This window comes from Sinocyclocheilus grahami, unplaced genomic scaffold (genome assembly GCF_001515645.1).
Source record: "Sinocyclocheilus grahami isolate Dianchi unplaced genomic scaffold, SAMN03320097.WGS_v1.1 scaffold89.1, whole genome shotgun sequence".
In the NCBI taxonomy this organism is placed as follows: Eukaryota; Metazoa; Chordata; class Actinopteri; order Cypriniformes; family Cyprinidae; genus Sinocyclocheilus; species Sinocyclocheilus grahami.
The window spans coordinates 1,441,609-1,465,991 of NW_015505268.1; the positions used below are offsets into that span (position 1 = coordinate 1,441,609).

Below are 24,383 nucleotides of genomic sequence, written 5' to 3' on the forward strand. Positions count from 1 at the left end.
AAATAAAGCCAAGGTAACACTCATTTTACATACAGCACACAGTGAAAATGACATGAATATGACGGTGGGCAAATGCATAAAGCGCAGCATAATTTGAAATCACGAATTTAATGCTTAAAGCATTCAGATTGCACGGACCGAAAGTCACACAGAGAACACGCGATCATGCAGGTCACATGCACACTTCACAAGATCTTACAACTGGATTCGACTAAGTTTGCAAGGTTTGTGAAATAAAATTTTCATTAGCCATTCAAAGATTTGTTTAAATTATGTAAATGCGTATTTGCTGAATGCTGACGGCAAATGAGAAAGTATTATAATGCTTGCCTTTCTATTACTAATAAAATAAAAGCAATCGTTATAATACTTTTTGTATACATTTTAATTCCTTTGTTTAACAGTTCTATCGGATTATTAGACTTCTATCCGTATTAGACAGAACTGTTAACGACGACGGCGAACAAGAGGGAGAATGTGAGCACTGTGTGCGCAGGCGCTGCTGCTCTCAGCGCCATCAAAATAAAAGTCCCGCCTCGAAGGCATCGGCCAAACAGAAAAACTTATTGGCCAATGCCTATATCTGAAAAATGGCAAATATCGGCCGATGTATCGGCCTTGGCGATATATCGGTCGACCACTATTAGAAAGCTCTCATATTCCATCAAAAATATCTTAATTTGTTCCGAAGATTAATGAAGGCCATATTTTGAATGTCATGAGGGAATGAGTAATGGGTGAACTAACCCTTTAAAATAACTGTTTTCTATTTGAAAGTTTTACAATGTAATTTATTCTTGTGATGCCAAAGCTGAATTTTCAGCATCACCACTTCACTCTTCAGTGTCACAATTCTTCAGAAATCATTCTAATACGGTGATTTGCTGCTCAAGGAACATTTCTTTTTATTTGAGATGTTTGACGTCAACCCTTCCCTGCTTGACCGATAGGTTAGTCACATGGCCACTCAGCACTAAGTTTTATGCAATAGGAATCTCTCAGTTCTACCATTTGAAGACTTCAGATCACGAGGACCCAGTTAAACAGGTAATACAAAGTTAACCCTAACAGTCTGAAGTGTTTTGCTACCAGAGAACGAAAGCAGCGTGTAAGTCCAATAAGACGCAGACCACAGTAACGCATTGCCAGCTGCCTTCGGGTGACCATAAGAAAAGTTCTTTGTAATGAAGGGTTGAATGAAACTAAATATTTAAGGGTTCTTTATTTTCTGTCTCTCTCTGTGTCTCTTTTTTCGGAAACTGTTATTTAAAGTCACTTAATTAGTGGCATCCCAGAGTCATTCTAACTAAGGGTGTTTGTTCATTAGACCCGTTTTCAGACAGCCCTTATTTATACTGCACGCAGGAATGCTCTTGTCTCTTGCCGGTAGACCCTGGTGCCATTACTCTGCATTTATGTCCTTAGGTATATAGAGATCTTCAAGAGCAGCCGGGCGGAAGTGCGTACACATTATGAACCTCAGCGTAAGGTCATGAGCATGCAGAGACCGGGCCCCTATGACAGGCCTGGAGGCGGCCGCGGCTACAACAGTATGGGCAGAGGAGTCTCCTTTGAGAGAATGAGACGTGGAGGCTACGGTGGAGGTGAAGTATTTTTGTTTATCAACATCGCTACAAATACTGTTGAAGGAGCTTAAAGGGGTCCTATGATGTTGCTAAAAAGAACATTTATTTAGTGTAATGAAATATGTTTATGCAGTTTAAGGTTAAAAAAAATATATATATATTTTCCACATACTGTACATTATTGTTTCTCCTCTATGCCCCGCCTTTCTGAAACACGTAAATTTTTACAAAGCTCATCGGTCTGAAAAGCGAGGTGTGCTGTGATTGGCCGGCTATCCAGTGCGTTGTGATTGGCCGAATACCTCAAGCGTGTGACTGAATTGTTACGCCCCTTACCATACTGTGATGCCGTGTCCCAACGAGACAAAACCAATAAAACCCATTATAAACGAGGCATTTGTTGCATCCAGTGGGGACATAATTACTTATAATAAGGACGACTTGTACTGTCTTTTTACGCGTTGCGTTGCACTGCGTAAACATAAAACCACGTCTGCATTTGTGATCGGAGAAATGACAAACTCGCGTTTGAATCATCAGTGGCAAATCCTTTAAATATGTAAACGTACTTACAGTCTGTGAGTCAGAACAGCCGGTATTGTAGTCTACTCTCCCAGGATCCATAAAATGCACTGCACACAACTGAATATTTGGTTTGAACTGTTCTGGAACAGTGTTGTAAATACAACTTAACCACTGATTTCTAGTCGTGTCCTCTTTTGGAAGGCCAAACAAAGTATTTTCGCTTTCACAACGATACACACAGCGTCTTCACAACATGGCGGCTGCGGTGGCAGCAACAATAAAGTTACGCCATCTTTCTTTGCGCGAACATTTGGGTGGCGTTATGCAAATCTTCCCACATCGTGACGTAGACATGTGGGGGCGTGTCTAAACGAGGCGTTTTAGGAGGGCGTGGACCAGTCTTAACTTTTATAAAGAATATCTCTCTGGGTTTGAGACTTTAGTCTTTGCAACTTTAGGGATCTTATCTATTCACGAACAGCTTGTAAACTTGAAATCGCATCATATGACCCCTTTAATACTATTAAACTTTGAATATTGTTTTAATATATCTCACTATTGTTCAAAAGTTTGGGGTTGGTAAGATGCATTTATGAGATGGCTGCATTTATTTGGTCAATAATATTGTAAAAGTGTCACATGATCTTTCAGAAGTCATTCTAATATGCTGATTTTCTGCTCAAGAAATATTATGTTGAAATGTTGAAAACATTATGCTGCTTAATATTTTTGTGGAAGTTGAGAAATTTTTTCAGGATTCTTTAATAATTTATAATCATTTAAAGGGGTCATATGATGCGATTTCAATTTTTCCTTTTTCTTTGAAGTGTTACAAGCTCTTGGTGCATAAAGAAGATCTGTAAAGTTGCAAAGACTAAAGTCTCAAATCCAAAGAGATATTCTTTATAAAAGTTAAGTCAACCATGCCTACCTAAAATGGCTTGTTCTAACATGCCCCCGACATATCTACGTCACGATGTGGGAAGATTTGCATAACGCCCCCCAAATGTTCACGCAAAGAAAGAAGGCGTAACTTTTATTCTCGCTGTAGTATTGCTGTTGCCGCCATGTCGTGAAGGCGCTGTGTTTCGTTGTGAAAGCGAAACTACTTTGTTTGGCCTTCCAAAAGAGGATGATATCTGCTTCGTCATGCCTGGAGCTGATCCGTGCTGGTCGTTGAGGAAATACATCAGCTTCGTGCTGTGGATCGCCGGATCAGCTTTCACCGTGGACGAAGCGGAGTCCAGCCCGGGGGTCGTCACATGTGGTTGCCGCAAGCCTGCAGAACACTCCTTTGTCGAATCCGCTGGCTACCGCTCACACAAGCCCGCCATGTGTGACGCTGTGTGTTTCGTTATGAAAGCTAAACTACTTTGTTTGGCCTTCCAAAAGAGGACACAACTAGAAATCAGTGGTTAAGTTATATTTACAACACCGTTCCAGAACAGTTCATCCCAAATATTCAGATGTGTGCAGCACATTTTATGGAGGACTGTTTCCTGATCCTGGGAGAGTAGACTACAATGCCAGCTGTTCTGACTCTCAGAGACTGTAAGTGAGTTTTTTTTATATTTAAAGGATTTGCCACTGATGATTCAAACGCGAGTTTTGAGCAGTGTAGAGTAGCGCTTGTTGTTTGTCACTTCTCCTATCACAAATGCAGACATGGTTTTATGTTTACGCGGCACGATGCACGAATGTAATTATGTCCCCACTGGATGCAACAAATGCCTCGTTTGTAATGGGTTTTCATGTTTTTGTCTCGTCTCTCCGGCCAGACAGGGCATCACAGTATGGTAGGGGCGTAACATTTCCATCACACACTTGAGGTGTTCGGCCAATCACAACGCATTGGATAACTGGCCAATCAGAGCACACCTCGCTTTTCAGACCGATGAGCTTTGTAAAAATCGATGCGTTTCAGAAAGGTGTGGTATAGAGGAGAAACAATAATGTACAGTATGTGGGAAATGTGTTTTTTTAACCTTAAAGCGCATAAACACATTTCATTACACCAAATACACAAAATAATGTTCTTTTTAGCAACATCATATGACCCCTTTAATAAAAATATAGGCTTGTCTTAAATATTGTCTTTATATAAAAGAATTTGTTACTTTTGATGAGGTACTGCCTTGCTGAAAAAAACGTATCAATTCAAAAAAATCTTGATTAACCCAGATTTTTTTTTTGTGGATATGTTTTTTTAACATTTGCTGTCACTTTTGATTTAATGCATCCTTGCTAAATTAAAGTATCATTTTTAAAAACTAAAAGAAAATTTATTTGAATGGTAATGTGCATATACAGTGGGTACGGAAAGTATTCAGACCCCCTTAAATTTTTCACTCTTTGTTATATTGCAGCCATTTGCTAAAATCATTTGTTATTTTTTTTTCCTCATTAATGTACACACAGCACCCCATATTGACAGATGATAAAAATGTAGACACTATGGCACTCGGTTGAAGTAGTTCCAAAAAAATAGTTGCAGGTTTGGACTGCTAACTGAATGGTTGTAGTTTCAAACCTGATATGATTTCAAGGAACTTTCCTTGTAATAAACTGTTTTGTCACTTTAGATAAGAAAGCCTCTGCTAAATGAAGAATAAAGGAATAGCTTTGCTTTTACTCTGAGATAAATCTTTGAGTCTTGCCCTGTTTCTACAGCTTCCTGTCAAGATACTTGTGCACAGTTAAGTAAAACTGACTGCGAAAGGCTTGAATATTTTTTTTCTTAACTTGTTCTTGCTCTTATTTGCCTCAAAGATGGTCGTTATGGAGACGGCAGCTCCTCCTTTCAGAGCACAACGGGACATTGTGTGCACATGAGAGGCCTTCCATACAGAGCCACTGAAACTGACATATACAATGTGAGTCCTTATACACACATGTGTTTATTTCAAGTATCTGTTAATACAAAGCGTTTATTTGATTACATGCATGTCCTATTCACTGTCTTTCTCCATGTTTTCTTCTCTAGTTCTTCTCTCCACTGAACCCAGTGCGTGTTCACCTGGAGATCGGCCCTGATGGAAGAGTAACGGGTGAGGCGGATGTAGAATTTGCCACACATGAGGACGCCGTGGCAGCCATGTCGAAGGACAAAGCCAATATGCGTAAGTGTTAGGAGAGGAAACAGAAGTAAAACTGAATGATTTTCAATAAAGGGATAGTTCACCCAAAAATGAAAAGTCTGCTGTTTGTTTACCCACATCCTTTAAAATATCTTCTGTGTCAGCAAATGGAAGAAATTCATAAAGGTTTGGAACTACTTGAGATTGAGTAAATGATGAGAGAATTTGTTTTTGAGTGAACCATACGTATAAATTCAGTCCTATTAATGGGTCTTGAATGTTTGCATTCTTCTATTGAAGGAAACTGAACACCTTAATAAAACTTTGGTTATGATAGATGATATTCTGGAGCCTAAAGCCCAAAGTATACTTTGTTTTTGTACGTGTTCGCTAGTGTATGTATCCAAAGTATCCTCCATTTGATAGTGTGAGCGAACGCAGGCAGTCGACACATGCACTATGGAGAGCTTCATCTGTGTCCAGCATCTGTTGTTTTTTTCTAGAAGTTATGTCCGATAAAAATGTCTTTGTACTCTTTTCAACTAAAGTTGAAACTCTCTCATAACCCCCTGACACAAGCGCTTGTCAGTGCGGCTGTCTATTGTTGTTGCACTCTCCGATATTTTGTTGTTGTTCTGTCTCTTTATTTTAATTTTCTACTGTAAAACAATGGCCTGGGCCAGTGCTGCCACCTTGTGGAACAACTGATTAGTGCAAAACCAATCAATGCGCAAAGTATGCGCGGTTACAAAAATCAGACGGTGCGCGTACTATTCTGATGATTAGAATTTGCGTCACGCACTGCACGCTGAACCTCGCGGACGTGTAAAAACTAAAATATACTTTAGGCTTAACTGACAGCAACTTTTCAAGCTGATGAATGACAAAAACATTGATAGCCAATCAGAATCCACTTAGCATATAAACCGGCAGACAACAAAACTGCGGCATATGCTTATAATACACAGAATGTTATCTTCTGTTGGGGTGGATGCTAAATACATTTTGTAATCGTTCTTGGTGTGAATGGGTCTTTATTCTCATGCAGAACACCGTTATGTGGAGCTGTTCCTAAACTCCACGTCAGGGGGCGGAAGTGGAGGATACGGTAGCCAAATGATGGGCGGTATGGGTAAGACCCCTTCTTCACCTCTCCTTCAGACATTAGTAACTCTATCTGAGCAGCTATCATAAATGCATAATTGTCGCTCTGCAGGAAACCAGTCATCATACGGACACAGCAGCCAACAGATGGGCTCTGGCTACAGCGGAGGTTATGGTAATCAGAGTGGCATGGGGGGCTACAGTGACTACAGTGAGTGTCAGCTCTTCCGTAGCTCTGCTAGCCGGTTCCCTGCCAAATCCTATCGCCCTTGGACCCCTAGGGGTAGCTGTTTGTAATGCCTGATTAAAAAGCCTTTCGTGTTATCCTGTTGTAGCTGATCAGGTAAATACAATCACAATTAAACAGTACTTCAATGCCAATAATATAATTTTAATAAAGTTTGTCTGGATTTTACATTGACTACATAGTATCTTTCTGTTGAATAAATGTGCCCCTTTCAATATCATAATGTTCACATATTTAACAGAGAGCACAATTCAGTAAAGGTTGCATGTAAAATGCGTAAATTATGGTGATGGTTAGCTTACTAACCAAAACAGGTATTTAATTTGATCATTATAAATGACATCATCTGTGTCCCAATACAGGGGCTGCATTCTTTGAAGTCTATGAAGGCCAAACCAAGTATTGTTTAAATGGGATGGTCTCGCTAATGGTGGATTGCTGTTGTTGCATAGAAACTGTGACAGCTGCTGTTGATGAGTGGCAGTAAAGTTTGTACTAGACTTTTTGACTCTTATATTGATAAGTTAAATATCGGAGTAAATTGAAACCCAATACTACATTTAAAAGTACAATTCCGCTTTTTCTCAATAAAAGTCCTCTTATTACTGGTGCACAGTGAATCTTGGGATAGTTTGGACTGTGAAGGATTCATCTGTTGCAGCACTCATGGTCCGGGAAATGAAGGACTCATTTTGAGGCTCCATTTAATGCATTTAGCCTTTATCGCGCCACATTGACGTCTTAGGAATGCTGCCGTCGAAAGATGCAGTCTCTGAATTAGGACATGCAGAATTTGTACACAGGATATATAATTTAAAAAAAAATGCTTTTGTTTTTATTGATTGCATTGTGCTGGTTTATTGATGCATGTTGCTGGTTAAGGCTTAGTATTTTGGGATTTATAATTGGGTTCCATATAGACCATCCAGAGGGTTCTTTAAGCTGGTGCAATCTTTTAGGGGTCCAAGTGGGTTAGAATTTGACGCATTGCTCAAGGCCCTATCACATGACCTCCATCAAAGTCTCCCAATCATCAAACCAGCATTATCTCTGACACTGGATTGCATGCACATCAAATGATGTAATGTTTACACCCAAAGTTTAAATGGTTTCACCTTTGACCCCATCTGACCATTTAAACTAAAGTGCAGTTATTGATTGCCAAACAATTCACCTGATGTATCGTTACATAGGTTATGCCATTGTGTAAAAACAAACACTAAACCAAGTTCTGTTGTTACCAATAGAGTTTAATGGAACTTGCGACCATAGTTAGCTAACGATGACCTATATCTCTTATGATACCGCTTATTGCTTTTGTTTGCTAAATTAACTGGTTTAAGTTGTTTGCTTAGCTTTTTTTAATTAAAAAAATTTTTTTTGGTTGCTAAATCTGCTGGTTTTAGCTGGGTTTTTTTTTTTTTTTCTAATTATCTTAATTTGTCTAAATGAACTGGGTTTAGCGTTTTAACCTATTTAACTCTTTAGTTTTTAACTTTTTTTTTGTTAAATCAGCTGGTTTTAGTTTTTAACTTTTTTTGGTAAATCAGCTGTTTTTAGCTTTTAAAACTTAAGTATTTCAAACTAACTGAAACCCTTTAAACTTCAAGCTTATAAAATTACTTCAAACTTTTTGGCTAGGCTTTTTCAAGCCAACAGCAAAGTTTGTCTACAAACTTTATCTAGTTGCTTTTCATGTAGAATTTTAAAAATGTCGCATAATAGTATTGAGGTATAATTATTAATAATTTGATTGTTTTATTTGTGTATTTTGTTTTCATTTTATTTCAAAGTGTTAGTAATTTAGTTTTTGTCATTTTGTAGTTTTTTATTTTATTACATTGTTAAATTACATTAAAATGAAAACTTGGCAACTAGCTGAAATGTATTTCAATTGACAAATGTTTTTGTAATGGTTTTAATTGTGTAGTCAACTATAATAACCATGTAAATCACCCTTCCATGACAAACCTGCATCACTTGTCATGTGACCAGGCCTTGAGAGTCATAGTATAAATGGCGATTATTTCCGCACTGAGAACTCCCTGGTCCTAAAATGTGTATTTCTTTCTCCTGTCAGGTAATCAGGGCGGAATGGGGAGCAGTTACTACGGTGGAGGGAGCCGCGGGTCCATGGGAATGAACGGCCTCAACAGCGGCATGGGGGGAGGCTGGGGGATGTAGCCTCCAGGCCTTTCATAGCTGCTTTATAACCTTCATTTGAACAGTGTCCTCTTTCATTTGTTTGTTCTTTGTTCCTTGCTCCCTTCCAAGTTGTGTTTGGAGCTGAACTTCTTTTTCCCTTTTGACATGGTTGAAAACAAATCCTGACTAGAGGTAGTAATTTATGTTAGAGAGAAACTTTATTTGCTGAAATGTGACAGCCCATGTATCACACTGGAGAGGTGCCTGTAAATCTGTTTTTACAGTAGAGTATTAAAGAGGTGATTTGTTTCCTCTTTAGGCCAACTTTATCAAAGCCTTTCATACAGCGTGACGTCTTTGCACACGGAGGTTTCACTCTGTCAGTGATTGTAGCATCATATCTTAAACTTTTGGCTCCTGCAAAGGTGTTTTGCATGTACGTAATGCTTACTCCAGGCCGATCGTTTAAAAAGAGTGTTTAAGTTTAGAAAAAAAAAAAAAGATTTTTGTATAACTTAAGCATGGTGGGACATGGACGGGTTTCATTTAGATGCATGTTACTGTTTGCATTTGCTTTTTTTCCCCATGCAGTGTATCACCTGTGATTTCAGTGTAGTGGACAAATGTCCTCATGGCTTCACAGATGGATTAATACTAATTTGAGGCAGTGTTTATTAAACCGTACACAATTCTATAAAATCTTCAGAAACTTCATTACAGCTTTATGAACCGAACAGGAGACAAAAGAGGGTACAACACAGGACACTCGTACAATCTAAAACAGACATTTTGTATTCCGAGAGCCTTAAAAATTTTGTAAAAACATTTGTTTTGACTGGTATGAGCAACAAAAGTTGGAGAAAATACAATCCATCTGCTCTTTAGTCTTGCATACTATAAATGTGGTCTTGCCTTTGGACAATGAAAAATAATTTACAGACTTTGGGCCTCATTCATGATATTAGCAGAACAAATGTGTTCATAAAACCATCGTTATTCAATTCTATTTCTGTAAGAATGGTTTTATGAATGATTTACACATTTTGTTGAACAATTTGCAGATCTACTAACTTCATACAGGAACTGGTCCCAACTTTTGACCTTTGATAGTGGTATATTTTTTTTGTATAACATGCACCGATTAAATATTTATAGCACAAGCACATACACTTAAAAAATAGTGAAAATTAGTGATTCCATGTCTCCTTTAAAAAATAAAATTGAACACAGCAGAATTTACAAAATCATTACAAAATCAATTCTGTCCTATTTTGATAAGAGGATACTAAAAAGCACGAAGCGTATCGAAATATGAATCCTCTGCATCCACTCTTGGTGAACACATGAAAGGCTTGTATATGTTAGTGCTCTCCCTAAAATGGAGACTATCATTATAAATACAATCAGATTAATGTTAGTTTCTAATTATCCTTGCGTCTTTCTGTCAAAAAAAAACTTTGCATATGGTTTTGCAACAATCAAAGGATTTAGTCAAACGGAAGCCAAGTAATTAATGCATAAGTGTTAAAAACAGATTGAGTTTGATGAATAAAGCTGGCATGTAATTTCTCACACACACACACACACGATCAGCAGAGATGTTGAATGCTGTCAGGAGGAGCCGATGGAGCTTCTCTGGAGCAGTAGGGAATGGCAGATGTCACACACGCGGACAGGTCTGGGGAACGAGGGCAGAGCCAGCTCATTACTGGAGCAACTGTTGCAGTAGATGTCTCCACAGTTCCTGCAATGGTGCTTCAAACAGAAAAAAACAAGAGTTGAGTTACATGCCAAAGACTGAGCTGTAGTGACAGAGTGGAGCATCACTCACCTTTCTCCGAGAGATTGAGAATTCTTTTTGGCACTGCTTGCACTGTGTAGCTTCATCGTCTTTTAGCCAGGCATGACCCTTGATAAGACAATTGTCAAAAAACAAATTTATTGGAATACTGAACGTTACTTGTTACTTAAAATATTGGAAAAAAAATTAATACCTTTATTAAGGATGCATTAAAATTGCGTCTTTCTGTCAAAAAAAAACTTTCCATATGGTTTTGCAACAATCAAAGGATTTAGTCAAACGGAAGCCAAGTAATTAATGCATAAGTGTTAAAAACAGATTGAGTTTGATGAATACAGCTGGCATGTAATTTCTCACACACACACACACACACGATCAGCAGAGATGTTGAATGCTGTCAGGAGGAGCCGATGGAGCTTCTCTGGAGCAGTAGGGAATGGCAGATGTCACACACGCGGACAGGTCTGGGGAACGAGGGCAGAGCCAGCTCATTACTGGAGCAACTGTTGCAGTAGATGTCTCCACAGTTCCTGCAATGGTGCTTCAAACAGAAAAAAACAAGAGTTGAGTTACATGCCAAAGACTGAGCTGTAGTGACAGAGTGGAGCATCACTCACCTTTCTCCGAGAGATTGAGAATTCTTTTTGGCACTGCTTGCACTGTGTAGCTTCATCGTCTTTTAGCCAGGCATGACCCTTGATAAGACAATTGTCAAAAAACAAATTTATTGGACTACTGAACGTTACTTGTTACTTAAAATATTGGAAAAAAAATTAATACCTTTATTAAGGATGCATTAAAATGATTAAAAGTGACGGTAAAGACAATTTTACAAAAGTAAGTCACATCAGTAAAGTGTACAAAAAGTTACACAGCAAAGTAAAAAAAAAACAGGAATACTTGGAAAGCAATACTAAGAAGGGATCTTTAGCTTTGATGTGCAAATGGACACAATAAAGGTTACCTCATGAAGCTCTTTTACCTTCAAGGCTTTGTTGACCTCTTTGAAGTCCTCCATCTTGAGTTTGGATCTGAAAGCAGGATTTTAGTTCAAGACATTTAGCATGCTGCAAATGAACACTCAGCTGTAAAGCAGCTCTAAAATGACAAAAGCATCATTCAGCTAAAGTCAGTTCAGCTTTGATTCAATTCAGTTCAAAAAGACTATCACTGTTGCAGAGTTCACCAATTATGACACAAATTCGATTCGGCTATAAAGCAGCTCTACAGAAGACAACTGTCATTATCCAAAAATATGAGTGGAGTTGTCTTACTGGCTGAGATGAAGGCCCATGTCCTGTAGAGCCTGTTCCTGCTCCTCACACAGCTGCTGGAGCTGTTTCTTCTCCTGTCGAAGATCAAGAAGCTCCTGTGGAAACAAAGGCAGAGTGTCATAATTGATTAACACCATAATACAAAAACTTTGCTCTTGCTTTGATTTTGTATGATTTAAAGTCTTTATTGACTTGTACTGGTTAGTTTTATGGCTGAAGCAGCAGTGTATCTGACCGTCTGCAGGCCCTGCAGCTGCTGCAGTTGTGTGCGCAGCTCTGTGCTGTTGTCCTGTTCTCTGTGTAGCTCCCTCTGTAGGTTCTGCCGCTGCTCCTTCTCTGTGCTGAGCTCTGACTCCAGGCCTGCCCTGAAAGGAGAACAGAAACAACAATTGAACCTAAAAAGTGGGGTGAAATTATGACCCCTTTAAAAAAATAAAAAATTAGGTTTTCACCACATCCTTTTTTATTTAATTATTTTTTAACTTACATTTCAACAAAAAATACATATTTAGAGAACAAAAACAATTGGGGGAATAAATAAAATAAAATAATAAATTAAAATAAATGTATTTAATAAAAAAAAAAACATGAACTGAAATAAAATATATTAAATCAAATTTATTTTAAAATTGTTCTGTAATGCGGGATGAGATTTCTAAAGTGATTGTAACAGTAAATGAAAAATTCAAAACAAATATTTTACAGCTGGTTTAAATTTAAAGGGATAATTCACCCATCATTATTTATGCACCCTCTACTTGTTCCAAACCTGTATGAGTTTCTTTCTTTTGCTGAACACACAAGAGAATATTGATAACCAAACAGTTGACGTATAGTATTTTTTTTCTTCCATACTATGGAAGTCAACTGGTTACCAACATTCATCAAAATATCTTTTTTTGTGTGTTCATCAGCTGAAAGAAATGCATACAGGTTTGGAACAACTTAAGCGCATGTGAGAAATTACAAAAAAATTTATTTTTGGATGAGCTATCCCTTCAAGGTATCTATGACAACAAAGTTGGCGCATTTCTCGAAGCTTGATTTACACTACCGGAGTGTGTCGAGGTCAGCGAGACGCTTCTGCAGAGCGTTCACTTTTCCTTTCATCTCCGATCTCAGCTCATTCTGGCTTTCATCCGTGTTCTTGCGCACATTTTCTGAATTTTGAAGCCTAAGGAGCAAGTACTCATCTTTATCAGGTCTAGAAAAACTACACACATATCATTTCATACATATCTGTGATCTTCATGTTGTTTCAAACCTGTATGACTTGTTTCACCTACATTCTTCCAAAGATCATAAGGGAAACAAAGTCATTAGGTTTGGAACATCATATGGGTGGGTAAATGATGAATTATTTTGAGTGAATTATTCCTTAAAAATGTCCTGGCACCTCTGCTCTAGTTCCTTCATGGCTGCTTCCATCTGAATCATCTTCTCTTCCAGCTCTTGCATGTCCTCCACTTTTTTCTGGGCCACTCGGTCAGACTCCTTATAGGTTAAACGACAAGACTTAAGTTTCAATTGGTAACAGGTAAATGTTACTATTCCAATAACATTTTGTTCAGACAATAAGCTGCAACACCTGTGCTTTGTTGAACATCTGTAAGTTGAGATTCTTGACTTGGTCGAGTTGTTGTCGAAGCGCGACCAGCGTGTCTTGTTTCTCATGCGTGTCCTTTTCCAGGAGTTTCATGGCAACTTCCATTTCCTGCTTCAGGCTGATCTGCAGCTCCAGCTCCTTTTGCAGCTCCTGATTTGCCAAACAGTTTATTTAGATACTTTGGCTCCATAAAATATTACAGTTACATTAATGCATTAAAGGGATGAAAATTCTGTCATCATTTATTAAACCTATATGAGTTTCTGTCTTCTGTTGAACATAAAAGATATTTTGAAGAATGAAGGTAACCAAACAGTTTTTAGACCCCACTGACGTTCATTGTATTTTTTTCCCCATACTATGAAAGTAATTGGGAACCAGCAACTGTTTGGTTACCCACATTCTTCAAAATATCTCAGAAAAAAGAAACAACATGAGGGTGAGTATATTTTCTTTTTTTGGCTGAACTATTCCTTTAATACTATGCAATACAATACAGACTCAAATTCGAAAATGATTTTACATTTAGAGCTGAATTATTTTATTCTTACCTGCCGGATTCGTTTCTCCTCCTTGTATTGCTTCCAAACTACACTGTACATTTCATCCAAACCCTGCCGTGTCTGTCGATATGTTTCTAGCTCAACCTGGCTGTCTTGTAGAGTCACCTAAACAACAATCCAAAGTGAGTAAATAAAACGTTCTTAGTAAATAAAACTGTCTTTTGGAATGACAAAATACTGCATGGATTAATTTATTAGTAATAAACCAACAGACAGGCCTACATTTGGCCATTTTTAGGGTCTGTTCCAAACTTTTTCTAGCGACTTTTGCAGTGAATAGATGCTGATTTTTCTAAATGATTTCATACTGATTGATTGTGCTCATAACATAACATTTCTATTGCAATTCTCACCTCCTCTTTCCTCTGACTAGATTGGAGAATATTTGCATTTTCCTGTTTAAGTTGTTCCTGCTCTTCGCGCAGAGCGTTGATTCTGTCTGTGGCTGCTGTAAGCTGTACAAAAGACATCAAATAAATGTATTTTTTCATGTTAATCCTGTATTTAATAATGTGCACAATTTAGAACCAAGAAATTACAATATGCTAAATATAAGTTCATAATAAAGCCCATTAAAAAAAAACAATCAATCTAATATCTCCACCTCCTCAATGAGTTTGCTGTTGGTCTTCTCCAGTGAGTCCATCTTGGCCTGAAGATCCGTCACTGTGCAGCTCAGATGCCGGTTCAGTTCTTCTATGTAGTGCTTCTGGTCAAGAATGGCTGTCATTTTTGAATCACTGTTAGCAGTTAAAGAATTAGAAAGAGTCAAAATTACTAAACTAGTTCTTGCCATGTAATTAGGGATTTAATGTTTCATCTTTGCTAAGTGATCACACACTCACTCCTGTGTGTTCTCAGTGGCTTGCGGATCCTTTAGATACATTGAAAAGTCAATGACGCCCACCTGCAGAAACAAGAACACAGTGTTTAGCATCAGAGTTAAAGAGTACATCTGATAACATGGTTTGGACGGCTATATGTTTCACCTGGGAATCCAGATCCTCTCCTTTCACACACAGATTGGCATCGATCACATTCAGACCCACCAGCATCCCTACTATCACAGCCCCCTCCTCCTCCATTATAAGAGCCCCAGGGTCATAAAACTCCCTGAGACAGAAAAAAAAACATGAATTTACATTGGGAAGCCCAGAACTGAATAGCACTACAATACTGTACTTTGTATGATATTACACAAATTATGTAGAATAGTCTAAATATTAAAGATCATTGGAATTTAACTGCTCTTACCCAAGAAGGTCTCTTCTATTTATTAGCACTTTCATGTAGTCTGCGATTTTTTTCTGCATTAGAGCCAGATGAAGCCACGCTCGAGCTCGCCCGAGGCCTGTCCTGAAACAACACAGAACCTCATGAACCTCACGCTCTCCTATTACACGGTTTCAGACAGGATATTATATTCAAGACAAACGCCTGTGATGGGAACCTACTTGATTCCAGGCATATCCCGCACACTGGTGGCAATGTCAGCTGACTCAGGGCACAGTTTCTCCATCAACTCCAGAGGAGCCCAGATAGACTTATTCTGACCAATGAAAGTCTTCTTTACTGCACAGGAGGAGAGACAGAAACATGCAGGATTTTGGCCATAAAATGGGTTAATTTCACAAAACCTGTCAAGAATATCTAGGTTTTACACTCCAAAATCAAAACAAATAAATAAGAAAAAAAATCATATTTTCCTTGAAGAAATGTAGCCTTTAAGTTTTCATAACAATTAAACATTTCCCTCCTGAAAAAAAATTATTAAGTACTTTATTAAAACCCCGAAGCAGCGCTATTATTGTTGACTAAAATTAAAAACAGAAGCCCATTTTTTGTTTGAATAAAACAAACATAAATTGAAATAAAATATATGAAAATACATATATTAAACGTATTTCATTTCAACTAGCAACCAAGGCCACATTTCTCATTCTTCGATTTCTGAAAACAGAAAATATAAAAACTAAATTTCATTCAAAAATATTCATAAAAACTAAAAACAGTATATCAATGATATGAAAAGAACACTGCTCTGAAGTATTTATAAATCATGGAGGTATTTGTCGAAACTAATTACATTGCAGCATTTTATTTTTAGTGTACAATAAATAATTTTATATAATAAAAATGACTGTATTCAAATAATGAGAATCACCTCAAACTGAAACGTGCACCATCCAAACCAAAAGTCACACTGTAAATGAGCTTTATGTTCACAAATAAGTAAATAGATAGATAATATATTTTGTATAAACAAATAGATACATACATACATACATAAATAAATAAATCTAAAATATTTATTTTTGAAAATACATAATTTTTCATTCTTCTCATTTGATTATGAGGGTGAAACGTGACCGGAGTATGTTTTTGTGAGAGTTACCTTTATGAATGCAGTGACATTTCGTAATTCTACATTCACTTTTAGCATTTCTGTCCCATCTCACCTTTTAACCCATGTTTAAGGCAGTGCTCCAGAACCACAAAGAACTGCTGCAGAGGTGGATATTCAGAGTCCAGCGTGCGGCCGAGACTGAGGGAGGACTGGATCAGAACCTTAATGCTGAGCTTCATCATGCTGAGGAGGTTTGACCTCTCCACCACCATGGGATCCTTCACAGCTGGACAACACAGATGCATTAACACAAACACTCCTTGTGGTATATGCAGGACTAATCAGTTTAACTGGTGAGTCAGTATAATTAAGCGCAAATGAAAAAAACAATGACTTCAATATTACGGTAACTTAGAATAACAAATAAAGAGGCTTAAACTGAACTTGAGGGGAAGTGGATGTTCCTGCTAGAAAAAAATATTCAGAGTCAGCTGTGGTATATGCAGGACTAATCAGTTTAACTGGTGAGTCAGTATAATTAAGCGCAAATGAAAAAACAATGACTTAAATATTACGGTAACTTAGAATAACAAATAAAGAGGCTTAAACTGAACTTGAGGGGAAGTGGATGTTCCTGCTAGAAAAAAATATTCAGAGTCAGGAAGCAGGTGCATTATTCATTTCCTGTATACCGTAATGGTCTACAATACAATTATGTCACATATTGGAATCATACCACAAAAAAGCCACAGATGAAGGTTATGTTTTTAACCATATAACACTAGCTGCATTCAAATGTATAAATCACTTGTTATACTCATAGATGCCTAATCAAAATGGATAATGCCCTGATAAGAGTAGCAAGGACTGACCTCATGAATACACTAACCTGTGCGATGCGATCAACTGGACCTGTACATTCTTTTGAATGGTACACTTATGTGAGTGAGTGAAGTGAGTGAAGTGACATGTGGCCAAGTATGGTGACCCATACTAGGAATTAGTGCTCTGCATTTAACCCATCCAAAGTGCGCACACACACCGTGAACACACACCCGGAGCAGTGGGCAGCCATTTATGCTGCGGCGCCCGGGGAGCAGTTGGGGGTTCAGTGCCTTGCTCAAGGGCACCTCTGTCGTGGTATTGAAGGTGGGAGAGAGCGCTGTACATTCACTCCCCCCACCTACAATTCCTGCCGGTACGAGACTCGAACCCACAACCTTTTGGGTTACGAGTCCGACTCTCTAACCATTAGGCCACGACTTCCCCAATATAGATATAATTATACAATTATAGATCTCTATTACAAAACTGTACTGTTTGATGGAGCAGTGCTGCAATCAGATGATAACATGGTTCTTTGTCATTTACTAAAGTACATCACTTTTAATATGTCCATATACCATAGTATTTGGGCAGCTGACATGATATTTCAAGCAGTGTCAGCAGTGTTCTCTAGTTTGGCATGTTATCATTTTGAGTATTTCTACTCTAATCCACAATATAATGTTTTTTCTAGTACAGTTTCATACTTCTCGTCAAGAAAATACACAAGCAATTATTATTTTCTCATGTCAAGCATGACAGGGTTTTCAAAACAGTAAGACACAAGGGAGGGCTGGGGGACCATGGAAAAGTAAAAAAAATAAACTGTGTAAAAACAATAAATAAATAAAATAATACAAAAAATATGATTACACTAAAATAAATGCCCATTTTGATAGAAAAGTAACAATAATTTGATTAAAAAAGGCAATTTGTTTCAAAAAAAGTAATAATGAAAATAAACGACAGTATTACAGTTTAAAATTAAATAATTAAAAGGTAGATTAAAATAAAGCGTACATAATTCAATAATTTTTTTTAAATAAATAATTTCAAATGGAATAAATAAAAAAGAATTTAAATAATACACCGAACAATACATTAGGTAGAAAAACGTGAAAAATACTTTAAACATAATATACTGCACACATTTTTATTTTATTATACATTTTTCCTCAAACAAAACTGGGTATTTACATATAGATGCAGTAGCTGGCATCTAAAATATGACACAGCAAGCGATATTTGTAGTTTCAGATTGGCTTTTCCCACAGGGCTATTTAAGTAAACCAAAAAAAATAATAATAATTCAAAAAGTTGATTAAAATCTTCATGGTAAACACACCTTCCCTTACACATTCGTACCAATCTGAACGTCTGATTTTCATGTTGCATTTAAAAATGTTCACATCCATGACGCACAAATTTACGTAGTGGAAAAAAGTAGTGTGCATGTACATTTATATACAGTCTTATGGCAATACCATGGTCCCATTTCCAAAAAATATGGCATTATCATTGTACTTTTTTTTTTTAAATTCTGTTATTGACTACTTATCTTACTAAGTAAGCGCAGTCAGTTAACTTTCTTATCCCTATATTTAAACATCAGAGAGCTGAACAGGTGTCATACCTGCTGTCTTCAGGGGTCCTGAGGTGTCAGAGGTGTGCTGTAAGCCCGCGCTGTAGTGATTCACGCCACTGCTCAGCGTCTCCGTCGCTTTACGAGCAAACGACAGAATCGGCGCCGACCAGGAGCTGTCTGCCCGTTTGTGCCTCTGGACCTCATCGGTATCGTTGGCGACATAATTTTGCCCAGGTTCCGTAGCCTCTGGTTGTTCTTCTTTTGCAGGAACGTCTTCGCATTCAACTTTGGTGTTCGGATCCTCGTCCGCCATGTTTACTTGTCAAAACATGTGACTCGAGACCAGAGCAATCGGTTTTTGATCGCTCAGGGGAGACAAATCGATCGGCGATCGAGGAGTTTGTTTTATCTATATTTAGACATCGATTTAAAAAAAAATTAGAAAGATGACTAAATGCAGAAAAAAAATAAGACGAATAGAACAGAAAGAACGAAGATATTGAACAGAAATCAAATTAATCAAATACAAAATAAACCAAAATCAAATTAAAAACACATTGAAAATAGATTGAAAAACGTACCCACATGCGGACAGGCATATTTTAAACCTTTTAAAGTTGAACGAATTATGTGTGCATATTGGTTATGTACGAGTTGAATGTATCCACTAGATGGCAGTAGCGAACGCGTTTAGCTTATTTCAATGGCGACACACAGACCATATGCTGTTTTTATGCTTTCTGCTCAGTGTATATCCAAAACTAGGGAAAGACTTGTCTGATGCAAAGCTTTTTTTAAAGACACGATGTGTAATTATGAAAGAATGCAATTGTGGGTAATAATGCCAAGGATTAAAAATAATGAAGGTTAACTGATTTGTTAGATCTCAACCCATAAAGCAATTGAATGTTTGTTCATACATGTTCTCATTCATTCATTTGATCACAGTGTTAGTCAAAATCTGAATCTGGTTTAGTTGCTTCACTACAGGTGTCTTGAACTGTAACTTTCATTAAAACTAACAATTCATTTCATTATCAGAGCATTAGTTAATGTCTGTTTAAACAGATGAACGTGCTTTGAAAGAAAATTCAATATGGTTTACATAAATATTTTCCCTTAATGTGCTTATACTGATCCACTTGCATGGCTCTCCTGCAAATGAAATTATAATAACATAATATGATGTTCTTTTTATTACTTCAAACTCGTGATCAAAACCATGGCAAGGTGTTGTTTTTAACCTTTTATTGTCTTTGGGTCATTTCAGTAAAGAATGTTGATAAGCAGATTTGTTGCGATGGTTTTTCAAAGCGAGCCTGATTTACAATGGCAAGTTATTTGTGAAATGTGCTGAAACTGTACAATTGTATCTATAATACCTACTTTACTAATACCAGAAAATATACAATTTGTTATAAAATTTGTCAGATATTATGACATACCAAAAGTGAATGTGCTCTATTCAAAAAGTCATGCATTTTTAATTGTTTACAAAGTAGGCCAGATGATCACAGGTGGGTGTAGATTTGTAGTACAGTAGGAGGGTTAAAACTTGTGAAAAAAAGAAGAGGTGTAGACCAATAAAACAGCTAATAAAACATCATCAAAGGAGTTTGTCTTGATGCACAATCTGTTCCAGCTCTATAGTGGGCGTGGCCACAGTCATATTTAAATGGCTGTCACTGAGACGCGGCTGATTTTTTAACCTTGACGCACGAGAGACGCTCACGGTAACAAAGTAACGCTTGAAGACACTGAGGAACAGTCTACGGTGGCTTCGAAGGAATTCACACAGTGGGAAGGATTTTAATTTTAACAGCTGAATCTATCGTCGTCATTACCAGAAGAGAAAATATGAAGTTTTTAACTAGTTTGCGTCTTTTCGTCTTTACCATCGGTGAGTATAACTGACAGACCGAGGTTGCTTGTTGCTGGAGGGTGTCGCATTACAACCCTTTGCTAGTTATACAAGTGTAAAATACTCCGTTTTTTGATAAAGTGAGTGGAAATTCATAACATGACTTGTTTCATATTCAACTGAGGCTTTTTTTTTTTACCATTCAGAACTTCGAATTTGCCAGTGAACCAATGAATGGATCAACAATGTCATTCTGTTTTCAGAATATTCTGGGATATATTTATTTTTGTCTCATGCATTCATTCGACCATTCAGAACTTCGAATTTGCCAGTGAACCAATGAATGGATCAACAATGTCATTCTGTTTTAAGAATATTCTGGGATATATTTATTTTTGTCTCATGCATTCATTCGTTAGCTCAGTGTCTGTGCATGCAAGATTTTTGTAAATGAAGCCCCTCAGCACCCTCTAAGGGTTTTAGGTAATGCACACAACCTATTATTAGTTTTAAAACATGCTTATTTGCATGTCAGTCTCTGGATCGTGAAATAAACTCGATTGTATTTATTCTAGTTAAAAGGGACAATATTTGTGGGCTCTATGCATTAATTACAAAAAATAAGACTAAAAAATACAATTCTGAGACACCAGCAAGTATATAATTTACATTGTAGTCAACAATCCACTGCATAAACATAAACAATCAGCCTAACTGACTAAGTTTTAATGGCTATTCACTATGTTTTTCCATTCAGTGGCCGTCACATCGGTGAGCGGTGCATCTATAGAGCGGTTTGAGAGCGAGAGGCCTGCACAGACAGCTGTGATTGATCTTTTGGAGGCACTGAGTGAGAAGAGATCTACTGTGGACAACAAGCAAGTGGAATATGAGGAGGAAGACGAGTATTACTATGATGATGATGAAGAGGAGGATGAGTTTTCAGGTGATTACGAAGTGCCACTTGGTAATTGATTTAAACATGCGCATTTAGCCGACGCTTTTATCCTAAGTGACTTACAATAGAGGGGCATAAGCAATTCGTCACAGATTTTGTGATTTGCATTTATGCTGTAGTTTAAATTTTACTGTTTACTGTACATTTCTTCTTCTCTCCCACCAAAACAGTTGCTTTTTCAAGCAAACCCAAAGACCTGAGTGCAGTTTTGAATGCGGAGAAACGTGAAGGCTCGCAGAGGAAGGGGCTCGGAAGGAAGAAGGCCAAAGGAAAGGGAAAAGGCAAGAAAAGGAATCCATGTCTAAAAAAGTACAAGGACTTTTGTATCCACGGAACCTGCCAGAATCTCAGGGACTTAAAGGGGCCCTCATGCATGTAAGCCCTTCCTTTAAACCATTTCTTCTGTATTTTTTTTTTGTCACTCTTTTATTGAAATGGTTCTATTTTAAAGCCGTTTAAGAGAATCAATGGCTGTTTTTTTTTCCCAGATGTGACCTGGGCTATTCGGGAGAGCGATGTCACCTTTTCTCCCTGGAAGTAAAGCAGAATGAGGGAGAGTATAACCGCTCTACAGCGCTTGCTGTGGTGGCCGTGGTTCTCTCTTCATTGTGTCTCACCATCATTGGACTTTTACTGGCACTCAGGTTTGTATTTAATCTCCCCCATTCATTTTTTATGAGCAATTAGATGTCTGCAGTCTATCATAATGTCAATCTTTGTATCATCTAGGTTTCACAAGCAAGGTGCATATAATGTGGAAAATGAGGAGAAAGTTAAACTGGGAGCCGCCCCACACCACTAAACGAGACGGGAGAGAACGGTGAGCGAGGTCATCCATTCGTATGTGCTGCATAAAATCATCCAGCATGATTTGACTCAGTCGCCTGACATCTGTGTTCTTGTTTTATTTCAGGGCAACCGTGTGGAAATTCTACCTCAAAATGAAGTGGCAAAGTTGAATGTTGTGAGGAGCAGCGGGCACAGCGTGCTGGAGAGGAGGATAGAGTGACAGCATTTGTTTGGCAGGCATCGTGGTGTCTCCGTGAAGGGCCTGACTCACGAATGACTCGCAAAAATGGTTCACGGGAGAGCTCAAAACCTGCCACGGACTGGAACTCTTGACAGACATACTCGGTCAGGAAGAGAAACCGAGCTGTTCGATACAGAATGAGAAGGAGCTCTTCGGGGTTGTGAATGTAGTTTTGAGTTTTAGAGGCGAGGCTTTTTCTAGTACTGAAGAAGCTTGGCCTGAATTAAGTATTCTTACAAATAAGCATTTTTGTTTGTGTCTTGTGCACTGTGTATTTAATCGTTGCTGGCTATGCTTTAATTTATTTATTTATGTGTATATATAACTATTAATATTTATTTGGATTTAGACCAACCTTGTCCAGCCCTAATGCACTGGCAACGTATTTGAAAGTCTCTGTGTTGTATGTTGATGTAATATATTATTTATTAAAAGAAGCAGTAGTAATCGGTGTCTATTCAGTAAATGAGAACTGAACAATGGTAGACCGAAAATCAAAATAATAGTATATTATAATGGTATGCAAATTTTTTTTTTTAATATATATATATATATAAAAAATTGATGCATTTAATGAAGAGAATTTTTGGAATTATAATTATTTGTATTTTGATGTTCAGGGCAGTGTTAGAATGTATATTTCAGCAAACTTTATGAAAAGTCGTATTTCAAGCTTTTTTTTTTTTTTTTTTTTTTTTTTTTTTTTTTTCACTATAGTCTTGTGTAGAGCTGCTTTATAGCTGAATTGAATTTGTTTCATAACTGATTAATTTTGCAACATCAACACCGTTATGGGCAGTTTACACAGAGCACACTGTTGCTTTAAACAAAGAGGAATGAAGAAAAGGCAATGGATTGAAAAATTGTGATTGGTGTGAACACCGCTTGTCCATTGTTTTTCTACGCACACATGCACTAGATGCATTTAACCGTTGCGTTCATGTCTCACATATGATATGGCATTCTAAAAATGTAGTCAAAGCCCCTTTAAGGCAAGTAATTTCACTCAGCAGCCATCTTTGAAATCTCTTTGAATGGGGAAACATCAAATTATCATGATCATTGATTTACTATTTGAAATCACTTTCTCATATATGTTGTTTCTTCTGCCCAAGTAGCATTAAAAAAAGCTTATTTTTCAGGCTAGACCAGCCAGTGCGCATGCGCAGTCCTAAGCGCACGTCCAGAGATTGTCTTATTTTACCGTCTTATTTAATGTAGTATTTACCGTTGGCTAACTTCACATGAGGCACCTCAGTCCTCTAAAATGGCCTCTGGTCTACTTCCCTGCATACCGCCAAAGCATTAGAAATAGCCGTTACGCTTTTTTAGCTAAAGGTTGCAGGCTTGCCTTCCAGTGGCTTTGGCATGTCTCAGAAGCTGCTGTCTCTTAGAAGCCATTTTGAATTTTAAGTGAATAAAAACTGTATTTTGTCTACTTAAAGTTTTTTGGAAAGACATTTTGTCAGCTGAACAATCAGTAGCCATGTTGTTAAACAACAGTACAATCCATTGAACGCACTGCACTTCTTTTCCTCATAGCCTAATTTTTATTCCTGTCAAAAATTAAATATGGCGCTACCCTGACTAAGGGTTTACTGAAATGAATCAACACAGAACTGGCATAATCTACATAATAACCCTATTGTCTTCTGTAGAAATGCTTATAGCTAAATTGAACTTGTTTAATAATCGATGAACTTTACACAGCCATTGAACTGAACTGAATTAGCTAAATTGACTTGAGCTGAATAATGACACTATTGTTTTAGAGCTGCTTTACAGTGGAATTTAAATTTCTTTCATATTTGATAAATTTAGCATCACTGATTCTGTTACTTTCCTGTTT

General features: G+C 37.5%; 3 protein-coding genes and 1 long non-coding RNA gene across 8 annotated transcripts in view; 2 read left to right on the forward strand and 2 right to left on the reverse strand.

Moving 5' to 3' along the window:
- The window catches only part of hnrnph1 (heterogeneous nuclear ribonucleoprotein H1), a 13,775-nt gene extending 4,400 nt beyond the window's left edge, over positions 1 to 9,375 (forward strand). For 2 of the 4 annotated variants that reach the window (XM_016274705.1, XM_016274708.1), the window contains 6 exons: positions 1,426 to 1,604; positions 4,881 to 4,984; positions 5,095 to 5,230; positions 6,237 to 6,320; positions 6,405 to 6,503; positions 8,620 to 9,375. In XM_016274705.1, the coding sequence (XP_016130191.1) occupies positions 1,426 to 1,604; positions 4,881 to 4,984; positions 5,095 to 5,230; positions 6,237 to 6,320; positions 6,405 to 6,503; positions 8,620 to 8,723 (706 nt within the window). In that variant the 3' untranslated portion in view covers positions 8,724 to 9,375. Of the gene's footprint in view, positions 1 to 1,425; positions 1,605 to 4,880; positions 4,985 to 5,094; positions 5,231 to 6,236; positions 6,321 to 6,404; positions 6,636 to 8,615 lie in introns of all 4 variants that reach the window. The other 2 variants (XM_016274707.1, XM_016274706.1) reach the window with 2 other exon arrangements.
- Positions 9,267 to 10,615, reverse strand: LOC107587082 (uncharacterized). Its single transcript, XR_001609436.1, has 2 exons — positions 10,516 to 10,615; positions 9,267 to 10,439 (listed from the first exon to the last, which is right to left on the reverse strand). It is a non-coding gene; the product is annotated as an uncharacterized lncRNA (long non-coding RNA).
- A 92-nt stretch (positions 10,616 to 10,707) lies between these two features.
- Positions 10,708 to 19,029, reverse strand: rufy1 (RUN and FYVE domain containing 1). Of its 2 annotated transcripts, none has more exons than XM_016274715.1 (17): positions 18,734 to 19,029; positions 16,388 to 16,561; positions 15,383 to 15,500; positions 15,183 to 15,284; positions 14,918 to 15,041; positions 14,774 to 14,835; positions 14,533 to 14,668; positions 14,282 to 14,383; positions 13,917 to 14,033; positions 13,348 to 13,515; positions 13,156 to 13,253; positions 12,814 to 12,933; positions 11,995 to 12,124; positions 11,760 to 11,854; positions 11,450 to 11,516; positions 11,103 to 11,180; positions 10,708 to 11,026 (listed from the first exon to the last, which is right to left on the reverse strand). In XM_016274715.1, the coding sequence occupies exons 1-17, from the start codon at positions 18,996 to 18,998 to the stop codon at positions 10,883 to 10,885; spliced, it is 2,100 nt and encodes a 699-aa protein (XP_016130201.1). In that variant the 5' UTR covers positions 18,999 to 19,029; the 3' UTR covers positions 10,708 to 10,882. The 2 variants fall into 2 exon arrangements, with proteins under 2 accessions (XP_016130201.1, XP_016130202.1); XM_016274716.1 differs by having other exon boundaries at positions 11,468 to 11,516; positions 18,734 to 19,028.
- A 1,350-nt stretch (positions 19,030 to 20,379) lies between these two features.
- LOC107587125 (proheparin-binding EGF-like growth factor) lies at positions 20,380 to 23,073 on the forward strand. Its single transcript, XM_016274766.1, has 6 exons — positions 20,380 to 20,585; positions 21,304 to 21,513; positions 21,675 to 21,879; positions 21,993 to 22,148; positions 22,234 to 22,324; positions 22,418 to 23,073. Exons 1-5 carry the CDS (start codon positions 20,543 to 20,545, stop codon positions 22,304 to 22,306), a joined length of 687 nt encoding a protein of 228 aa, XP_016130252.1. The 5' UTR covers positions 20,380 to 20,542; the 3' UTR covers positions 22,307 to 22,324; positions 22,418 to 23,073.
- Positions 23,074 to 24,383: the final 1,310 nt, after the last annotated feature.